This window comes from Stegostoma tigrinum, chromosome 27 (assembly GCF_030684315.1).
Source record: "Stegostoma tigrinum isolate sSteTig4 chromosome 27, sSteTig4.hap1, whole genome shotgun sequence".
Lineage (NCBI taxonomy): Eukaryota > Metazoa > Chordata > Chondrichthyes > Orectolobiformes > Stegostomatidae > Stegostoma > Stegostoma tigrinum.
Window position 1 is genome coordinate 28,899,190 of NC_081380.1, and position 17,717 is coordinate 28,916,906.

The following is a 17,717-nucleotide window of genomic DNA, read 5'->3' on the forward strand; positions in this document are numbered from 1 at the left end:
GAGGCAGGACCAACAAGAGAGGGGGAGAAACCTGGAGAGGTACCAAGGAATGTAGGAATTTCGGGCAAGAGGCCACTAAGAGGAGGGGGAGAAACAAAGAGGAGGACTGAGGGAATGGAGGAGCTAGGGTGGTGGGGTGTGAGGAGGCAGTGAGTGCGCTAGCAGCCAGGAGGAGCACTAAGAGTTGGAGGAGTCACAAGAGGAGGAACTGCCAGGAGGGTGATGGGCACAGACGGTGGAGGAGCTAGGAGGGACACGAAAGCGAGAATTGATTCAGGATGGATTTCATTCCTCAGACAAGAATAAGTCTGCAGCAAATCAAGAACACTAAGTGAAACAACTGATAAACACTCAACATGAGCCATGGCAAACACATAAATTTGTTGTAATGGAAAGATGCTCTTGGGATGCTGCTGACATTTTATGCAATGACTGTTCAGCTAAAGCATTGAAATGACCCGTGAAGTGAGGGTAAGATTCGTCTCACGTTAATTGGTAATAATGTAAACAAAACATACTGAGTTTCAGAAAAATATTGTTCAAAAGCAGATACTTTTACATTCTTAAAGAATTGTAACCTGAGAAAGTCTTGTCCATCATTTATTACAAACAGTAATTAGGAAATATATTTTCTTATTGATGTAATGAGTAGACTCTCACCACTCACTAGCTTTTGCACTACGCAGTTGTGCTATAGTCACTCCGGTCTGCTGAGATTAAGTGAAAACCTTGAATACTTTGTTAATTCATCACTGGCTGGCCAACATTTCTTGCCTGTCCCTAGTTGCCCTTGAGAAAGCAGTGGTGAGCTGACTTCTTGAACTGCTGCAGTCCTTGTGCAATGGGTTAACTCACAATGCCATTAGGGAGGGAATTCAGGATTATGACCCAGCGACACTGAAGGAACAGAAATACATTTCCAATTCAGAATGGTGAGCGGCTTGGAGGCGAACTTGAACGTGAAGGTTTTCCCATGAATCTGCTGCCCCTGTCCTTCGAAATGGAAGTGGTCGCGAGTTTGGAAGGTGCTACCTCAGGGTCTTTGGTGAATTTCTACAGTGTATTGAGTGGATAGTACACACTGCTACTACTGAGAGTCGGTGATGGAGGGAGTTACTCATTGCAGCATTCATAGCCTCTGATCTGCTCTCGCAGCCTCTGTAATTGTAGCGTCATACAGACATACAGCACGGAAATAGGCCCTTTGGTACAACCAATCCATGCGGTCCAGGCTTCCCAAGCTAAAATAGTTCCACCTGCCTGCACATGGCCCATATCCCTCCAAACTTTTCCTATTCATTTATCTGTCCAAATGTCTTTTGAATGTTGCAATGGTACCTGCGTCTGCCACTTCCTCTGGCAGTTCATTACACATACAAACCACTATCTGTGTGAAAAAGTTGCCCCTCAGGTCCCTTTTAAATATTTCTCCTCTCACCTCAAAAATGTGCCTTCTAGTTTTGAACAACCCCCAACCCTAGGGAAACAACCTTTGCTATTCAAATTATCGATGCCACTCATGATTTTATAAGCCTCTACAAGGTCACCCCTCAACTTCCTATGCTCCAGTGAAAAAAATCCAAGCTTATCCTTATAAATCAAACCCTCCAGTTCTGGCAGCACCCTGGTTAATCTTTTCTGATCCCTCTCCAATTTAATACTGTCCATCCTATCGCAGAGCGACCAGAACTACACACAGTACTCCAAAGTGACCTCACCAATATCATGTACAAACACAACATGACATCCCAATTCCTATACTCCGTGATCTCAGCAACGAAGGCAAGTGTGCCAAATGCCTTCTTAACCACCCCTTCTACCCGCGATGCAAATTCCAAAGAACTATGTAGCTGGACCCCTAAGTCATTTTGTTCAACAACACTATCCAGCGCCCTGACATGAAACTGTGTAAATTCTGACCTTACTTGATTTTCCAAAATGCAACAATTTGCATTCATCTAAATTAAATTCCATCTGCCACTCTTCAGCCCACTGGCCCAATTTATCAAGATCCTATTGTAATCTTAGATAAACTTCTTCATTGTCAACTGTACTATCAATTTTGGTGTCATTTATATGATAAGCCCAGCTCTTGCAGCTACTGTATTTATATGGTGAGTACATCTGAGTTTCTGGTGCACTGATAACTCCTAGGATGTTGATAGAGGGGTATTCAGTGATGCTAACACAATTGAATGTCAAGAGGTGGCAGTTAGATCATCTCTTATTGGAGATGGTCATTGCCTGGCCTTTGTGTGATGCAAATGTTATTTACTACTTGTCACTGGCAAACATCCCTACTTCTGACCTTATGATGGACAGAAGGTTATTGAAGGAGCAGCTGAAGATAGTTGAGCTAAGGACAATACCCTAAGGTACTCCTGCAGAATATACTGGAGCTGAGGGGTCCGACCTCCAATAACCATAACAATCTTCCTATCTGCCAGACTGCAGAGCTGAGATCTGATCTATTAGTTGTAGGATCACTCAGCTCTGTCTATCACTTGCTGCTTATGCTGTTTGACACTTAAGCAGTCCTGTTTGGAAGCTTCACCAGGTTGACACCTCATTTTTAGGTATGCCTGATGCCTCACCTAGCATACCCTCCTGCACTCTCCACTGAACCAGGGTTGATTACCACGTACCAGTCTCTGAAGACAGAGGAATGGAAACAATACAAAACAGTTTAAAATAGTGCGAAATATTTATTTCATCTTAATCAATTTTCCAAGTAGTAACACTACGAAAATATTCGCTATTGACATAAGCCAGTTTTTTGCAAAGGTATTTTACAGTAGCTCAAACTAAGCTTTTAAAGGAACCCAGTTGGAAGATGTCAATATTGAGCATGTAGAGTGCAAATGAGTCTCTTAGAACTCCTGATAAATATCAGTGCAAGTCCACACAATTGGATATAAATTTCCATTTGCACAAGATCTAGCGAGTGAGTGCTCTTTTGTAAGTCAGGCCTATTGCTTTCAGATTTGATAAAACACTCAGTCACAAAATAGTGGCATTGCTTTCACCTCATCATTATAGCCCTGGTGTGTAAGCACTTACCTTGGTAATGGAATTGGAATGAGCCTGGATTTCCAAGTTGAATGCTCTGGAAGTGGATAGAAACTTGATTGCTTGGGCTGCGAATCACCTGCCCCTTCATTAAAATCGACTCGTTGGCAAGAACAGTTGGTTCATCTCCATCGAGCCCTTCAATTGTTAGCATCTCTCCTTCAGACAGGCTGATGTTTTTGACCTGAAGAGAGATTGTTTGGAAAACATTGTTACAAAATGGCCAAGGCATTTTGATGTGAGAAGAATAGGTTTGGGAGCAGCAACCAAAATTCTACATTTTAACATTTATTTATTCTGTCTTGGATCTCTCTCTCTCTCTCATGTAACATTGCTGCTGCCCAAGGGCTAATAATCAAGTACATTCATTTAATGTGATCAAGAAATTTATGAAAAGATATTAAACATAGCAGTCCTCCAAGTTAAATCTTAGTTAAATATAAATTTAATGATCCAGTTCCCCTGGCATTAAGTTGCATCATAAATAAACATTTGCTGCAATTTAGGACTATAACACTGCAAATTCTATCTTTGTTATGGCAGTACAGCTCCTACATGAATCAAACTGTTCCAGCCCACTTCACCCAAGTGTCAGAATGGTATTTGAAAAGTCTCTGACTCATACTGAGCCCAGAAAATTTTGTTGCACAGGGAGACAAGAGAACAACACAACAGAAAACTGAAAGCAGAGAGCACGTACTGATGCTGTCAGATATTTGCTGTACAGTAAGTGGCACACTCCTTCTGGAGAAATAATGCCTAAAATTGCAGTGCACCTCATGATCCAAAGGTTTTGGCCAAATATGTGCCAACTTTTTCCTTTCAAAATTCAGGTGCATCTTGTATTTCCGGTAAGTATGATAACTTTAGAATAATGTTCGATATAGCTTGAGGTTACAGAATACAGCATCAAAACGGAGGAGGCATATTGGATAGTGCCTAAGCCATTCACAAATCCAAACTTAATTATAAAGTGAGATTTCTAGACCCGATTTGGACAGCTGTCTAGTGGAAGAGCTCAGTTCATATCTCATGTGCGACCCCAAGGTTCTATTTGCCTGTTGTTTTAACTCAAATTCCGGACGTGATCTCCAAACTCTCACATTACTTTTTCTATCTCTCAATGAACAGCCATTCCAGTGAGGTCAACAGGAGTTTGAGGAACAACACATAATCTTTCAATGAGCCATTCACTGCTCTGGTCTCAACAATGAATTCAACAATTTCAAATTATAACCATCAACCAATATTTTTTGACAATCAGTTGGTGATCATTCCGTTAGTGCCATTTATACCTCTTCTAGATCAATAGTGTCCAATATAAGGGGGAGGCAATGGCGTGGTGGTATTAGACTGTTAATCCAAAGACACAGTTAATGTCCTGGGGATCCAGGTTCAAATCCCAACATGCCAGATGATGATCTAATGACGACCATAGAACCATTGTTGATTGTTGGAGAAAAAAAACCCATCTTGTTCACTATTGTCCTTTAAAGAAGGAAACTGCCATCCTTACCTGGTCTGGCCCTACATGTGACTCTAGACCTATAGCAATGTGGTTGACTCTCAGTTGGTGGATGGGCTATGAATGCTGGCCTAATCAGTGACACCCACATCCTGTGAATGATTTTAAAAAAAATTCTAAACACTCAATAGATGTGCCAAACTGTTCACAGTTATTAGGCAAATTGATTCCTTTAGAGAGAGATATTAATCTAATGGACCCGTATGACTGAGAACATGGCTCCAGACTCTGTTGGCACAATCCATGGCTACATCAGAAGTAAGTAGAAATTTCTGCAGGAATAACATCCTAAACATTAAAAGAAACTGTGGCCATCCATCATTAAGGAAGGTTGCAAACAGCTGCCCATTGAAGGAAATGCTTCATGCACATGAATGCTGTGTAACAATTAATTGCTCCCACTAAAAATATTCATTTATGGAGCTGCAGCACAGAGGCACAGCATTATTGCTCACTTTTAGTCTTGTCCTTCAATCCCAGGGCATTGCATAAAGATTGTTAAAAGTTTCAGTTCCATCCTTTACATGTATTTATGATATGTGGCACATTCAGATCTTCACAAGTTCAGTGATCATTAAATTCCTATTGGGTACCAATGCTGTTGACTCTTTTAATATTGGTGCACTTGTCCCATTATCATCTTCTTTGACCTGTAGACATGAAGTGAGTTATTCACTGCTGGATTTCCAGCCTCTGGTGTGCTCTCATAGCCATAGTATTTCCATGCATGCTCCAGATCAGTTTCTGATCAATGGGAACTCCTAAAATGTTAATAGTGAGCATTCAGCAAAACGATCATTACCAGACATTCATGTGGCTTAAATGTTTCCTGCCACTTATCAGGCCAAACTTAGATATTGCGCGGATCTTACTACATGATTGCTTCAAAATTTGTGAATGGTGCTGAACATCACATTCCTGACCTCTTGTTAAAAGGAAAATCATTAGTAAAGCAGCTGAACTTTGTCGAGCCTAGGACACTACCCTGAGGAACTCCTGCAGTGATGTCCCTGGACAGATGAGGTTGATCTCCAACAATCACAGCCATCTTCCCTTGTTCTGGCAGTGACTCCAAATTTGGCACGTCTGGGTGAAATATTTCTTTTGTGCCAATGAACTGAGGTCCCACATCATTGAGGACAGGGATATCTGTGAAGTTTCCTCCTCCTGACAGTTGCTTAATTGTCCACCAGCCTCATGACTGGATGTGGCAGCACTGCTGGGCTTAGATCTGAGCTTAATTTTATTTTTTGAATGCTACTTGTGTTTGGCACAGAAGTCATCCTGTATTGTCGCTTCACCAGGCTGACATCTCATTTTTAGGTAAGCCTGGTGCTGCTCCTAGTATTTTTGCACTCTTCATCGAACTAAGGTTGATCTCCTGGTTTGATGATAAAGGTAGGTTGGGGTAATTGTTGGGGTCCAAGGTTACATGTTGTGGTCAAATCCAATTCTGCTGCTGTTGATGCTTCATAGTGCCTCATGGATTCCCAGTTTTGAGTTCCTAGGATCTGTTTGATGTCTATCTCCTTTGGCATAGAATTCGATAAAGGATATCCTCAATTTGAAGGCAGGACTCCATCCCCATGTGGACTGTGTGGTGATCACTCTTACCAACACTGTCATGGACAGATACATCTGCAAGATTATAGACTGATGAAGATGAGGGGAAGCACGTGTTTCTCTCTTGCTAGGTCTGTCACCATCAGCCACAGATAGAGCCCTGCAGTAAAATTCTTTAGAGCTCGGTCAGCAGTAATGCTCCCGAGTCACTGTTTGTGCTGGATTTTGAAGTCTTCCATCCAGAGTACAGTATATCCCGTTTCTATCCTCATTGATTCTTCCAAATGGTGCTCAACTTGGAGGAGCATTGAATCATCAGGCAAGGTAAGGGCAGTGTGGGGAAGCACAAGGTGGTAATCAGCAGGAGGTTTCTTTGCCCATGTTTGACCCTATGCTACAAGACTTCCTGGTGTCCCAAGTTGAAGTTAAGGACTCCCCGGACAACTCCCTCCCCACTGCATACTTTGTGTCTGCCATGACCATGGGACATGTGTGGGGATGGTGATGGCAATGGTGATGACTCGGACATTGTCTGTAAGGTATGAAACCGACAGTATAACAACATCAGGTTGTTGCTCAGCTAGTCTTTGGAACGGCTCTCTCAATATTGGTACAAAGTCCAAGATTGAGAAGGAGGACTTTACAGAGTCAACAGGGCTATTTTTGCCAATGTTGTTTCCTGTGCCTAATTTGAAATGAGGAGGGGCGTCAATCTGGTTTAGTTCCTTTCTTTGGACTTATAGCTGTTTTCTTACAGCTGAGAATTTTGCGGGGTCATTTCAGTGGGCACTTAAGATTCAACCACATTGCTGTGGGTCTGGTGAAACATGTAGGTCACACTGAATAAGGGGTGATGGATTTCCTTCCCACTAGTGAACCAGATGGGCTTCTATGGCAATTGATATTGGTTGCATGGTTGCCCTTAGGCTAGTTTTAATTTCAGTGCTTTACACTGAATCCAAACTTCGCCAATATTCTTCCAATATTCTCCATGCCGGGATTCAAACCCATTTCCCCAGAACATCAGCGATAACAAAGTGTGGAGCTGGATGAACACAGCAGGCCAAGCAGCATCTCAGGAGCACAAAGCTGACGTTTCGGGCCTAGACCCTTCATCAGAGAGGGTCTAGGCCTGATACGTCAGCTTTTGTGCTCCTGAGATGCTTCTTGCCCTGCTGTGTTCATCCAGCTACACACTGTGTTATCATGGATTCTCCAGCATCTGCAGTTCCCATTATCTCTCCCCAGAACATTAGCTTGGGTCTCTGGATGACTAGCTCAGTGACAATATCATGTGACCATCATCTCAGGAATATCTCTAAACATTTTTGATTCTGATGAATGTCATCAACTTAAAATGATAAATCCGCTTCTCTCACTAGATGCAGCTGACCTGCTGAGACAATTTTGTTTCATACTTAACTCATGATTGATTAGATTCCCTACAGTGTGGAAACAGGTGCTTCGGCCCAACAAGTCCACACCCCCCCTTGCTGTATCCCACCCAGACCGATCCCCCTATAACCCACACACCCCTGAACACTACGGGCAATTTAGCATGGCCAATCCACCTAGCCTGCACATCTTTGGACTGTGGGAGGAAACCGAAGCACCCAAAGGAAACCCATGCAGACACGGGGAGAACGTGCAAACTCCACACAGGCAGTCACCCAAGGCTGGAACCGAACCCAGGTCCCTGGCGCTGTGAGGCTGCAGTGCTAACCACTGAGCCACCGTGCCACCATTGTTTTTGATGAATGTGACAGTCTCATCTCTCACATCTGAATAATAGTGTTGAAGCAGTGAGATTATCCAAACTCTTATACTGCATGTTCTACTTCTCGATGAACACTGCATTTCAACATAGAGGCAACTTTTCAGCCTGATTTTCACAATGTTGCAAAGACAACAGAATATTTGGCTGCAATAAATAGGTGCAAGCTGGCTGAAAACCAAAATGATGGCCTAGTGGTATTATTGCTAGGCTATTAATTCAGAGACCCTAGCAAAGTTGTACTGCCAGAGGAAGTGGTAGATGCAGGTACAGTTGCAACAATTAAAATATATTCAGATAGTTACACGAACAGGAAAGGTTCAGAGGGATGTAGGCCAAACAGAGGCAAATAGGACTAGTGTAATTTTGGAAATCTGGTGGCATGTTCAAGTTGGACCAAAGAGTCTGTTTTACAGCTGTATGACCGTATGACCTGTGTTGAATGGTGGATGGTGAGATTTAGATTCAATAAATATCTGGAATTAGGAGTCTAATGATGACTGTAAAACCATGGCTGATTGTCATGAAAAACCCATCTGGTTCAGTAATATCCTTTAGGTAAGGAAACTGCCATCTTTACCTGGTCTGGCCTAGATGTGACTCCAGACCCAATGTTGTTGATCCTTAGCTGCCCTTTGAATAATTAGGGATGGGTGATAAATGCTGGCCTGGCCAATGATGCCCACACCCAGTGAATGAATAAAAAAAACTCCACTCGAAAATGCTGGAAATACAAGTGTGTTTTCTTGTAGATGGAGAACTGTAGAAACAGAGTCAATGTTTCAAGTTAGTGACCCCTTTATCTGAACCAGGGGTAGTTAGTGACGCAGCAATTTTTAATCAAGGCAGGGCAAGGAGGGAGTGAAAGAAGAAAGATTTTTATGTGGAAAGCAGGAGAGATAAAATAAGGAAAGGGCTGATGGCACAAGGCAAAAGGAAATGGCACTGGGGCCGGAAAGAAACAATGATGGGTCTAATGGAGAAAAAAATGTGATGCAAAACAGAATCAATACCATTAGGTGCTGTTAAAGGCACTTCAAAAAGCACAAAGGTCAGACAAGAACAGGATCTCAAGACTGGAGGTTCTTGAATTTAGTGTTGTTTGAAAGACATCACAATGTGGAAATACTGATGCTGCACTGGGGTGGACAAAGTCATAAGTCAGACCATACCAGGTTATAGTTCAACAGGTTTACTTAAAGTCACAAGCTTTCGAAGCAGTGCTCCTTCATCAGGTGAAAGATGTGGCATTGTTCCTCAAGCACATTTGGAGTTGTATTTGAGCATAGCTGGAGTGCAGAGCAGATGCAAAATGATCAGAGTTAAAATCGGGTGGAAAATTAGAGAGGTCGGTAAATGGGGAGGTGGAGGTTGGAAATGAAGCTCCACAATCCCACCAGTGAGAAAGTCTGGCAACTGAGTGTCAGTCAAGCATTTATGAGCTGACCAGCTGGCTTACCTCTAAGTGCAACAGCAAAGAAATCCCATTCCACTTGAAGCTGCCAGTCAAACAGAGTTATTCCTGTATCCAGCATCCAGGCCTGAGTATTTAGAGGGTTGAAATGATTGTGTGGGTGAAGTTCAAGCAACAGGATTTAAAAAAAACAATACAGCAATTGTGCCTGTGAGAATGGGGACAGGACACCTTCTGTGTAAATGGGTTTTGTCTTGACCCATATCAAACGGAGTCCTGTATGCACAACTGTGAATGCTTAAACTTATTTGAATTGCATTAATATAACGCAATTTGCTTTCACATGTATTTCATGTTTTGACATGTTCACACTTTGAAACAGACTCGCAGCATCATTTTGTACAAGAATGAGAGAGAATTGAACATGACACTCTGTTTCTTCTGCTAATTGGAAATCAGAAGGTTTGAAACCTCCCACCATGATCAGTGGCAGGCAGCAGCTGGGAACTGCAGGCTAATGCTGCACTGCTGCAGAGACTGGGTATAGTTTCTGGGTAAAGGCATTGCCAGGTAGGGTCATGGGAAGAGTAGGTGTTGGCGGTAAGGACAGGACAGTGTCTTTCAGCAGCCACTTCCCCTCCCATGCCACTAACTAGTCCCAGACTAGGGCAAATGTAGGAGCCCCTACAACCTGGAAGGGCGACCATCCCGGTTTCCTGGTTGAGACAGCAGCCACTTTTCCCTGCTTGCCAAAAAGCAAGGTCATCAGACCAATACGAAAACAAAGTTGCTGGAAAAGCTCAGCGGGTCTGGCAGCACCTGTGAAAGAAAAAACAGAGTTAACGTTTCGGGTCCGGTGACCCTTCCTTAGAACTGTCATCAGACCGCTGGTGGTTTGAGACCCTTAAGTGACCATTGTGGGGCTTTAATTGGGTGATGGTTTGGAGGGTCACCCAAAGACTATGAATCCAGTATCTGCAGAATTTTTCTCCAGTTACACCTTCAGGCTCTATTTTTCATCGACCTATCCACATATAAAGCACCAGATCATAATAAGCAATCCACTTAATCTCTCCAAGAAAGGGAGATGGATTAGAGTATTACATGTCAAAATAGAAAAAATAGACAAGAAATAGAAATCATTTTGATTATTTGCATTTCAATTAGCAAAAGCTCTTTATGCAACACTGAACCTTTGAATTCAAACACAATGCAGGTTTTAAGTTCTTTTTTTTTCCAAAAGCTTATTAAAAATTGTACATTTTAGGTAAAACCACTAAAGAACTTGAATCAGCCACAACAATCAAGATCTGTTTCACTGCCCTTTTCTTTACTCATTCCTTAGTCTAAAGGGATCCAATTCATCCATCATATCTTCCTGAAGAAATACAATCTGGTAGATTTCTAATCCTTGTGCCCTTTAAAGGACTACCTTTCTACTTTTGCAGCTGAAGCAGAACCTGCTTTTATGTGATTAATTGCAATGTCAAGTAAATCCTGGAGCCAAGGCAGTTATTAACCCATTTCCCACGAATGACCTACAGCAGTCCAGAAGTAACATTAGAAAAGAAAATTTCAATCCATTTTGTGGAAGTTTTAAAATCCGTTTTAATCGATGCTAATGCATTTAAAATAAGTAATTGTATTAAGACAGTGGGTGAAGAAAAGTGTTGCAAATTTACTGTGTGTATTTTGGAAAAATCATCATCAATAATTCAATGGCCATTATCATCCTTTCTTGCATTCTTTGGTGTAACAGTTACATGAATGAGGATTTAACAGAAATACCCTGTCCCATGCTGCCATGGGTCTGGGGAAATTCTGTTGCTACAGGTATTTGGTATCAAATGGACAGATTATTGATCTTGGTAAAAAAATGTTCTTGCTGAGCTCTGGAACAATAGGACAAACCTGAAATGAGAGCTCTGGGGAATAAATTCATCTTGAACAGGAGTGAAATTGGACAATAAAGCATTACAGCTTTAAACTCTAATTAAAATCAGGTCAGACACGCGAGAGGCTGCCAATTTGTTACTGCTCATTTTGCACTAAGGCCCAAGCCAATTTACAGCCCACAATGTTTGCACAACCACAATACACCAATTTTATTCAGTGGTGCATCCAGGATCCAAGTCTGAGAATTTAGAAGCTTGAAATAATGGTGAGTCAAGTTCAAACAGGATAAAACAGGGTAAGCGGTTCTGATGAAGGGAAACTGGACTTGAAACATTAAATCTGTTGTTCTCTCGACAGATGCTGCCAGACTGCTGAATTTTGCCAGCACGTTCTGTGTTTGTTTCTGATTTCTGGTACTTGCAGTTCTTTGTTATATAAAACAGGGTAATTATGCCCTGAGAATGGGACAGGGAAACCTTTCCTGTAAATGGTTTTAAATTGGACTCAAAACAAAATGGAGTTCTGAATGTACAATTGTGAAGGCTTAGGCATATTTGATTGCATTAAACCAATTATGTTTGCACTTGTACGTATTACATGCTTTGACATGCATGCATTTTGAAAATAAATCATCCCTCAGCCTCATTTCATTCGAAAATGAGAGGCAATCATGGAATCAAACAGTACAAAAGAGACCCTTCGGCCCATTCAGTCTGCATTGACAAAAAAAATTACTCTATGTCTACTTTAGTCTGACTTTCCAGCACTCGGCCCATAGCCTTGCATGTTATTACATTTCAAATGCACAGCCAAGAACCCAGGCAGTGCATTCCAGATTCCCATTCCCCTCTGAGTGAAAATTATTTTCCCAAAATCCTCTCTAAACCTCCTCACTTGCACTGTAAAATTATGCCTCTCAGTTGCTGACCATTCACCTTAGGGGATCAGCTGTTTTGCATCCACCGTGACAATGCTTCTCATAATGTTACACACCTCGATCAGGTCCCCTCTCTGCCTTCTATATATGCTATAAAGAAGACAACCCAAGCTTATCCAGCCTCTCTTCATAGCAACAATGCTTCATCCCAGGCTTAACCTGGTGAATCTCCTCTGCATCCTTTCCACTGCAATTACATCCTTCCTATAGTGTGGTGATCAGGACTACTCACAGTTTTCCAGCTCTAGTCTAGCTACAGTCCTGTACAGATCCAACATAATATCCCTATTCTTAAAAGCTGCACCATGGCTGATAAAGCCAAAAGCCTTCCTAATTGCCTTATTAACCTCTCATGTCCCCTGAGGGATATATGAAGGACCCCAAGATCCCTCTGAGCTTCCTAGTGCTCTGCCATGCATTTCTTCCAAAGTGCTCACCCTTACAGACAGATTGGTCAGATGGAAGTTAACCCCAAGTGTATTTCTGTACTCCTGTAAATTTTCCTGTAATCCAAGGCCTTCTCCCTCACTGTCAACCACCTGGTTAATCTTTGTGTCTTCCACAAACCTACTCATCACGCCCCACATTTTCTTCTGAATAATTTATGTGCATTTAGGGATCTAACAGTCGCGGACCCAGTACTGATTCCTGAGGTACACTGTTGGACACTGACTTCCAGTCACACAAACAGCCTTCTACCATTATCCTGTGTCACCTACCATTATGCCAATTTTGGATCCAGTTTGCCAAGTTGGCCTGGATCGCACCTGCTTTAACCTTCTTCATCGGACTCCCATGTGGGACTTCGTCAAAGGCTTTGATGGAATCGATATAAATGACATCAACTGCCCTCATTCATACACCTAGTCACCTTTTCAAAAAATTAAATTAAATTTGTTAGACATAATTCTTCTCTGATGATTATCCCTGATCAAATTTTGACTCTCCAAATGAAGATTAATTCTCCAAGAGAATTTTACCCAGAAGTTTCCCAATGACTGATGTGAGACTCACTGGTCTGTAATTCCCTGGTTTCTCTATATCATTCTTTCTCTACCCTTGAAAAGTCGAACCACATACTCTAGTCCTTTGCACCTCCCCAGAAATGAATGAAAAATTTGGGTCAGTGGTCCTGTAATTTCCTCCCTCGCCTCCCATGGTCGTTTTCCAAGTTTAAGCCCACCAAAACTTCCAATACTCTCTTTGTCAATCCGCTCAAAAACTTATTGTCTCTGTTTCTAAATTCTGTACCCAAATCCTCCTTCTCCTGAGTGAAAACATTATGTAAAGTACTCATTTAACCCCCAGGCAATGTCCTCCAGTTCCATGAGCAAGTATCCGCTTAGTCCCTAATGGGCCCTATTATTTTCCTGCTTATCCTCTTCCCATGAGATCTTGGGATTCTCCCTAATCTTTCTAGTCAATATTTTCTCATGCCCCCTCTTTGCTCTCCTAATGGTTTTCTCATGTTCCTCCTTGCACTTTCAGTCCTCCACTAGCAACTCCATTGATTTGCTCCCTTTGTACATATTAGAACCCTTCCTTTTCCACCATATCCAGGCGTGAATATTGCTACACATCAGGGCTCTCCGGCCTTCTTGCTCCTACATTTTACCACGAAGGCTACACTTTGGGCTCGTACTCTTGATAATTCCATTTTGATTGCTTTCCTTTCCTCCCATTGTTCTGTGAGATCATTCCAGAAGAAGCTGTTCCCAGCCTGCTTTAGGCAGATTCTGTCTTATTTTAATAAAATCTACCTTCCCTCAATCCAAATCCTTTTTTGCAGACCACTTTTTCCTTTTCCATAACAACTTAAATTGCACCGTGTTGTGGTCGCTATCACTGAAATGTTCCCTCACTGCTTCCTCAAACATCTGCCCAGAATTAAGTTCAACACTGCACTGTCCCTTTTTGGACGTTCTACATGTTGTCCTAAAAAGATCTCCTAAATAAATTTCAAGAAATTTGACTTGCTTAAACACTTTACACTATGACTATCCCAATTAATACTGGGGAAATTGAAATCCCCTAACTAAATTACCACACTATCATTTTCACACACATCAGTGAAATGTCCTTTACTGTCTGCTGACTGTTTGACCCTAACCCTAACCCTATAACGCATTCCCAGTGTGACTACCCTCATTTTATTCCTAAACCCTATCCATATAACCTCATTTGAAGACCTTTCTAAGATACTGTCCTGCCTTACTGCATTAACTAATTCTTTAATTATTATTTAATTATTAATTCTTTAATTATTATTCCACACTGCCTGAATATCCTATACCCCAGAATTTTGAGCTGCCAAATCCAGCCCCATCCTCAACCATTTCTCTGTCATGGCAACATGACATTTCCACACATCAATCCATACCCTTAACTCATCAGTTTTAACTGTAGTACTCCTAGTATTAAAGTAGAGGCTGGCTAGTTTCACCTTACTCCCTAGCAACGCAACATGACTGAACACCCTCTGCCTGCGTTCCTTTACTAAAATATCTTGTGTTCTTATTGAATTAACATTCTGTGTCCCACCTAACTAGCTTAAATTCCTCCCAACTGTAATTGAATGAGACATTCTTTTTCTTCAGCAGACCAGAAATCAAATCCCTTAAACTTCCCACCACAATCCAGTTTCCATTAATCAGCCACAATACAATCTGGTCATATGAACAAAACAAAGAACTGTGGGTGCTGGCGATCTACCAGATGCTCCTAGACCTGCTGAGTTTCGCTAGCAATTTCTGTTTATGTATACAAGCTGGTCAGCTGGGTAACAAAGCAGCCTGCATTCTTCCTGATTTGGCAGCTGCTGAACAGCAATAGAGTATACTGACGCTTTCTTTATCTTTATTCACAAACGTATACACACTGTCCCGTCTTCAGAGCCACAAGTAATTTTATGTTTCCTATGTGACGGTGATATGGTCACTCTTGGATCATCTTGAAACACTGAAGCATTTAAACCAATGACCTAACTTGGTAGGAGGATTAAAATCAAACAGAAAGTGCTGGAAGTATTCAGCAGATCTGGTAGAACAGGCAGGGAGAGAAACTTGGTTTACATTTAAGTCAAATATGATCAGAAGTCCCCAGATTTGGGAGATATCCAATCAGTTTTCCAGTTTGCAGAAACTAGGACACCTCACTCCTTCCAGGATCTGAGGGCACATGGATAAAAGTCCAATATTGAAGTTGTCCATTTTTGTACACTTAAAATGTAAAGGGAATGTTTTCTTTCTCAATGCTGATGTTGCTTTAACTTAATTCCAATTGGCTGAAAGAGTATCCACTGTCCTTTTAAAGAGTAGAGAGTTTTCTAATTGTTGGACAAATCAAAAGATCTAAACAGCAGTGTAGCTCAGGGTTACATCATCATTGTGTGCTTGAACACAGGCTAACATCAGCTTGCCTGATGTGGTACAGCTGAGAAATTTTCAACCGTACAAGATTAATCAAAGGTAATGATCTACTTGGTACAATAATTGCATTTCAGCAACCTACTGTGTTGGGGCAATACTGATAACATGTGCGTACTGTCACAATGGTATGAAACATAGACTGTTGACTTGGAATTCCAACTTCTGAGTTAAGACTTTCAAGGACTGAAATGGTTTTAAAATAGGAACCAAAAACATTGAAATGACCCATGGCATCACTGACCCACAGAATGTGGTCAAGTTTCATGAAATCAATCAACGTGTTAAACAAATGACAATCTGAGAAGAAATTGACATTTTCCCCAATGATAGTGAAACCTGAGAGAAAGCCCTTCTTGGGAGGCTCTAGAAGGTCCTCATAATGCTTCAGATTTGGGAATTGTCATATGTTGGAGGAGAAATCCTCACCTGAGGATGGGATATACAAACATTTGAGACATTGTCTCTGTGGTAGTAAGATGGGGGCAGGTGGAATTTTGACTGCAGAATGGAAATAAGCTGGAAAAATCTTGCTCTCTTGACCGCTGCTGAACAGCAATAGAGTCATACTGACACTTTCTTAAGAAGTAAAGGCCTGTGACAACAATCGCCAGAAAGAAACATCTGAAAATTGAGAATTTAAAGTACAACTGTATTGCTCTCTACTACTGATGATGCTATAAATTAAATCACCAACCATGGTTCTCAGTTAAAATCGTCATGCCTCAAAGTCAGGTTGGATGGAAGGGTCTGTTTCCATGCTGTACATCTCTATGACTCTATAATGACAGATAATTATGAAACCTGCTTTTACTTGGATGTTTAGAAGTTTAGAATCTTTATTGAATTTTGAAACATATTAACTAATCCGTGTTGGACAATTAAAGGCTCCCTGGTAACAGCAAGCTTTAAGAATCATAGAATCCCTAGAGTGTGGAAAGAGGCCACTTCCCCGTCAAGTCTGTGCCAAACTTTCGAACAGCATCCCACTCAGACACACCTCCCCACCCTACCCTTGTATTTCCCATGGTTAATCCACCTAGTTAGTACAAGCCTAGACACAATAGGCAATTTAGCATGGTTAATCCACATAACCTGCACATCTTTGGATGTGGGAGGAAACCAGACCATCCAGCAGAAACCCACGCAGACTTGGGGAGATCATGCAAACTCCACACTGACAGTTCCTGAGAATGGAATCGAACCCAGGTCCCTGGTGCTGTGAGACAATAGTGTTAACCACTGAGTCACCGTCCCCTCCTCTGAGGGCAGCTCTCACGTTTGATTACCAACCTATCCATGCTCCATTCCTGGAACAACTCAACACTCAGTGGATATCTGCCGAAAGACTGGTATCTCCTATGCCTGTGCCATTAGCATAAAATGGTTTTTCTTCAATTGTTACCTTCTTCCTTTTCTTTCTCTCTCCTCATTGTGATTTTCCCTTTCCTGCACACCCCGCCTCAGAGAGTGAAGCTGTGGAGTGAGGAGCAAGTCAGCCAAGTCACATGGAGGACCAGAGCAGGCAGAGGCCAAGTCCTGCACAGGATCAGAGTGGGCACAGGCTTGTGGTGGAATCAACTGGAGTGCGTACAGGCCAAGTCATGTGGTAGATGGGAGAGAGCATGGGGTGGGTCCCCGTGTGGAACCAGCTCGGGCAGTGTGGCCTGAGCCTTGGGGCCTGCAGGTACACCCCGTGAGCCCAGAACACTCCGAAGTGTGAGCCCTGGAACGACAGGTGGGCTGCGAGCCCCGGCGCGGCAGGTGGGCTGCGAGCACCGGAGCGGCAGGCGGGCTGCGAGCCCTGGTACAGCAGGCGGGCTGTGAGCCCCGGAGCAGAATGTGAAAGAAGACCCATAGCAGCACATAGGAAAAAACCCCAAGTAGCATGCAGGCAGCAAGTCTTGGATGAAGACCATTGTGAGGACACAATCCTTACCTCAGATGTGAGATGCATGTGGCTGGTTGATTGGTGGCTCTGGAGTGTGCCCAGAGATATTGTTGCTCAATGCCCAACAACTGAGGTTTTTCAGAAAAATCTGCAAGCTGAATTTGCCAAGGGCTTTCTTTTGTTTCTGTTACGAGTTTTCTCAAAGTCTGCTTTTTGGGAAAGC

The 17,717-nt window shown here is 42.3% G+C and overlaps 1 protein-coding gene across 4 annotated transcripts in view; it reads right to left on the reverse strand.

The window, feature by feature from the left end:
• The window catches only part of LOC125464660 (seizure protein 6 homolog), an 853,304-nt gene that overhangs the window by 321,959 nt on the left and 513,628 nt on the right, over window positions 1-17,717 (reverse strand). For all 4 annotated transcript variants that reach the window (XM_059655252.1, XM_059655251.1, XM_059655253.1 and 1 more), the window contains exon 4: window positions 3,061-3,253. In XM_059655252.1, coding sequence (XP_059511235.1) covers window positions 3,061-3,253 — 193 coding nt within the window. The remainder of the gene's footprint in view (window positions 1-3,060; window positions 3,254-17,717) is intronic.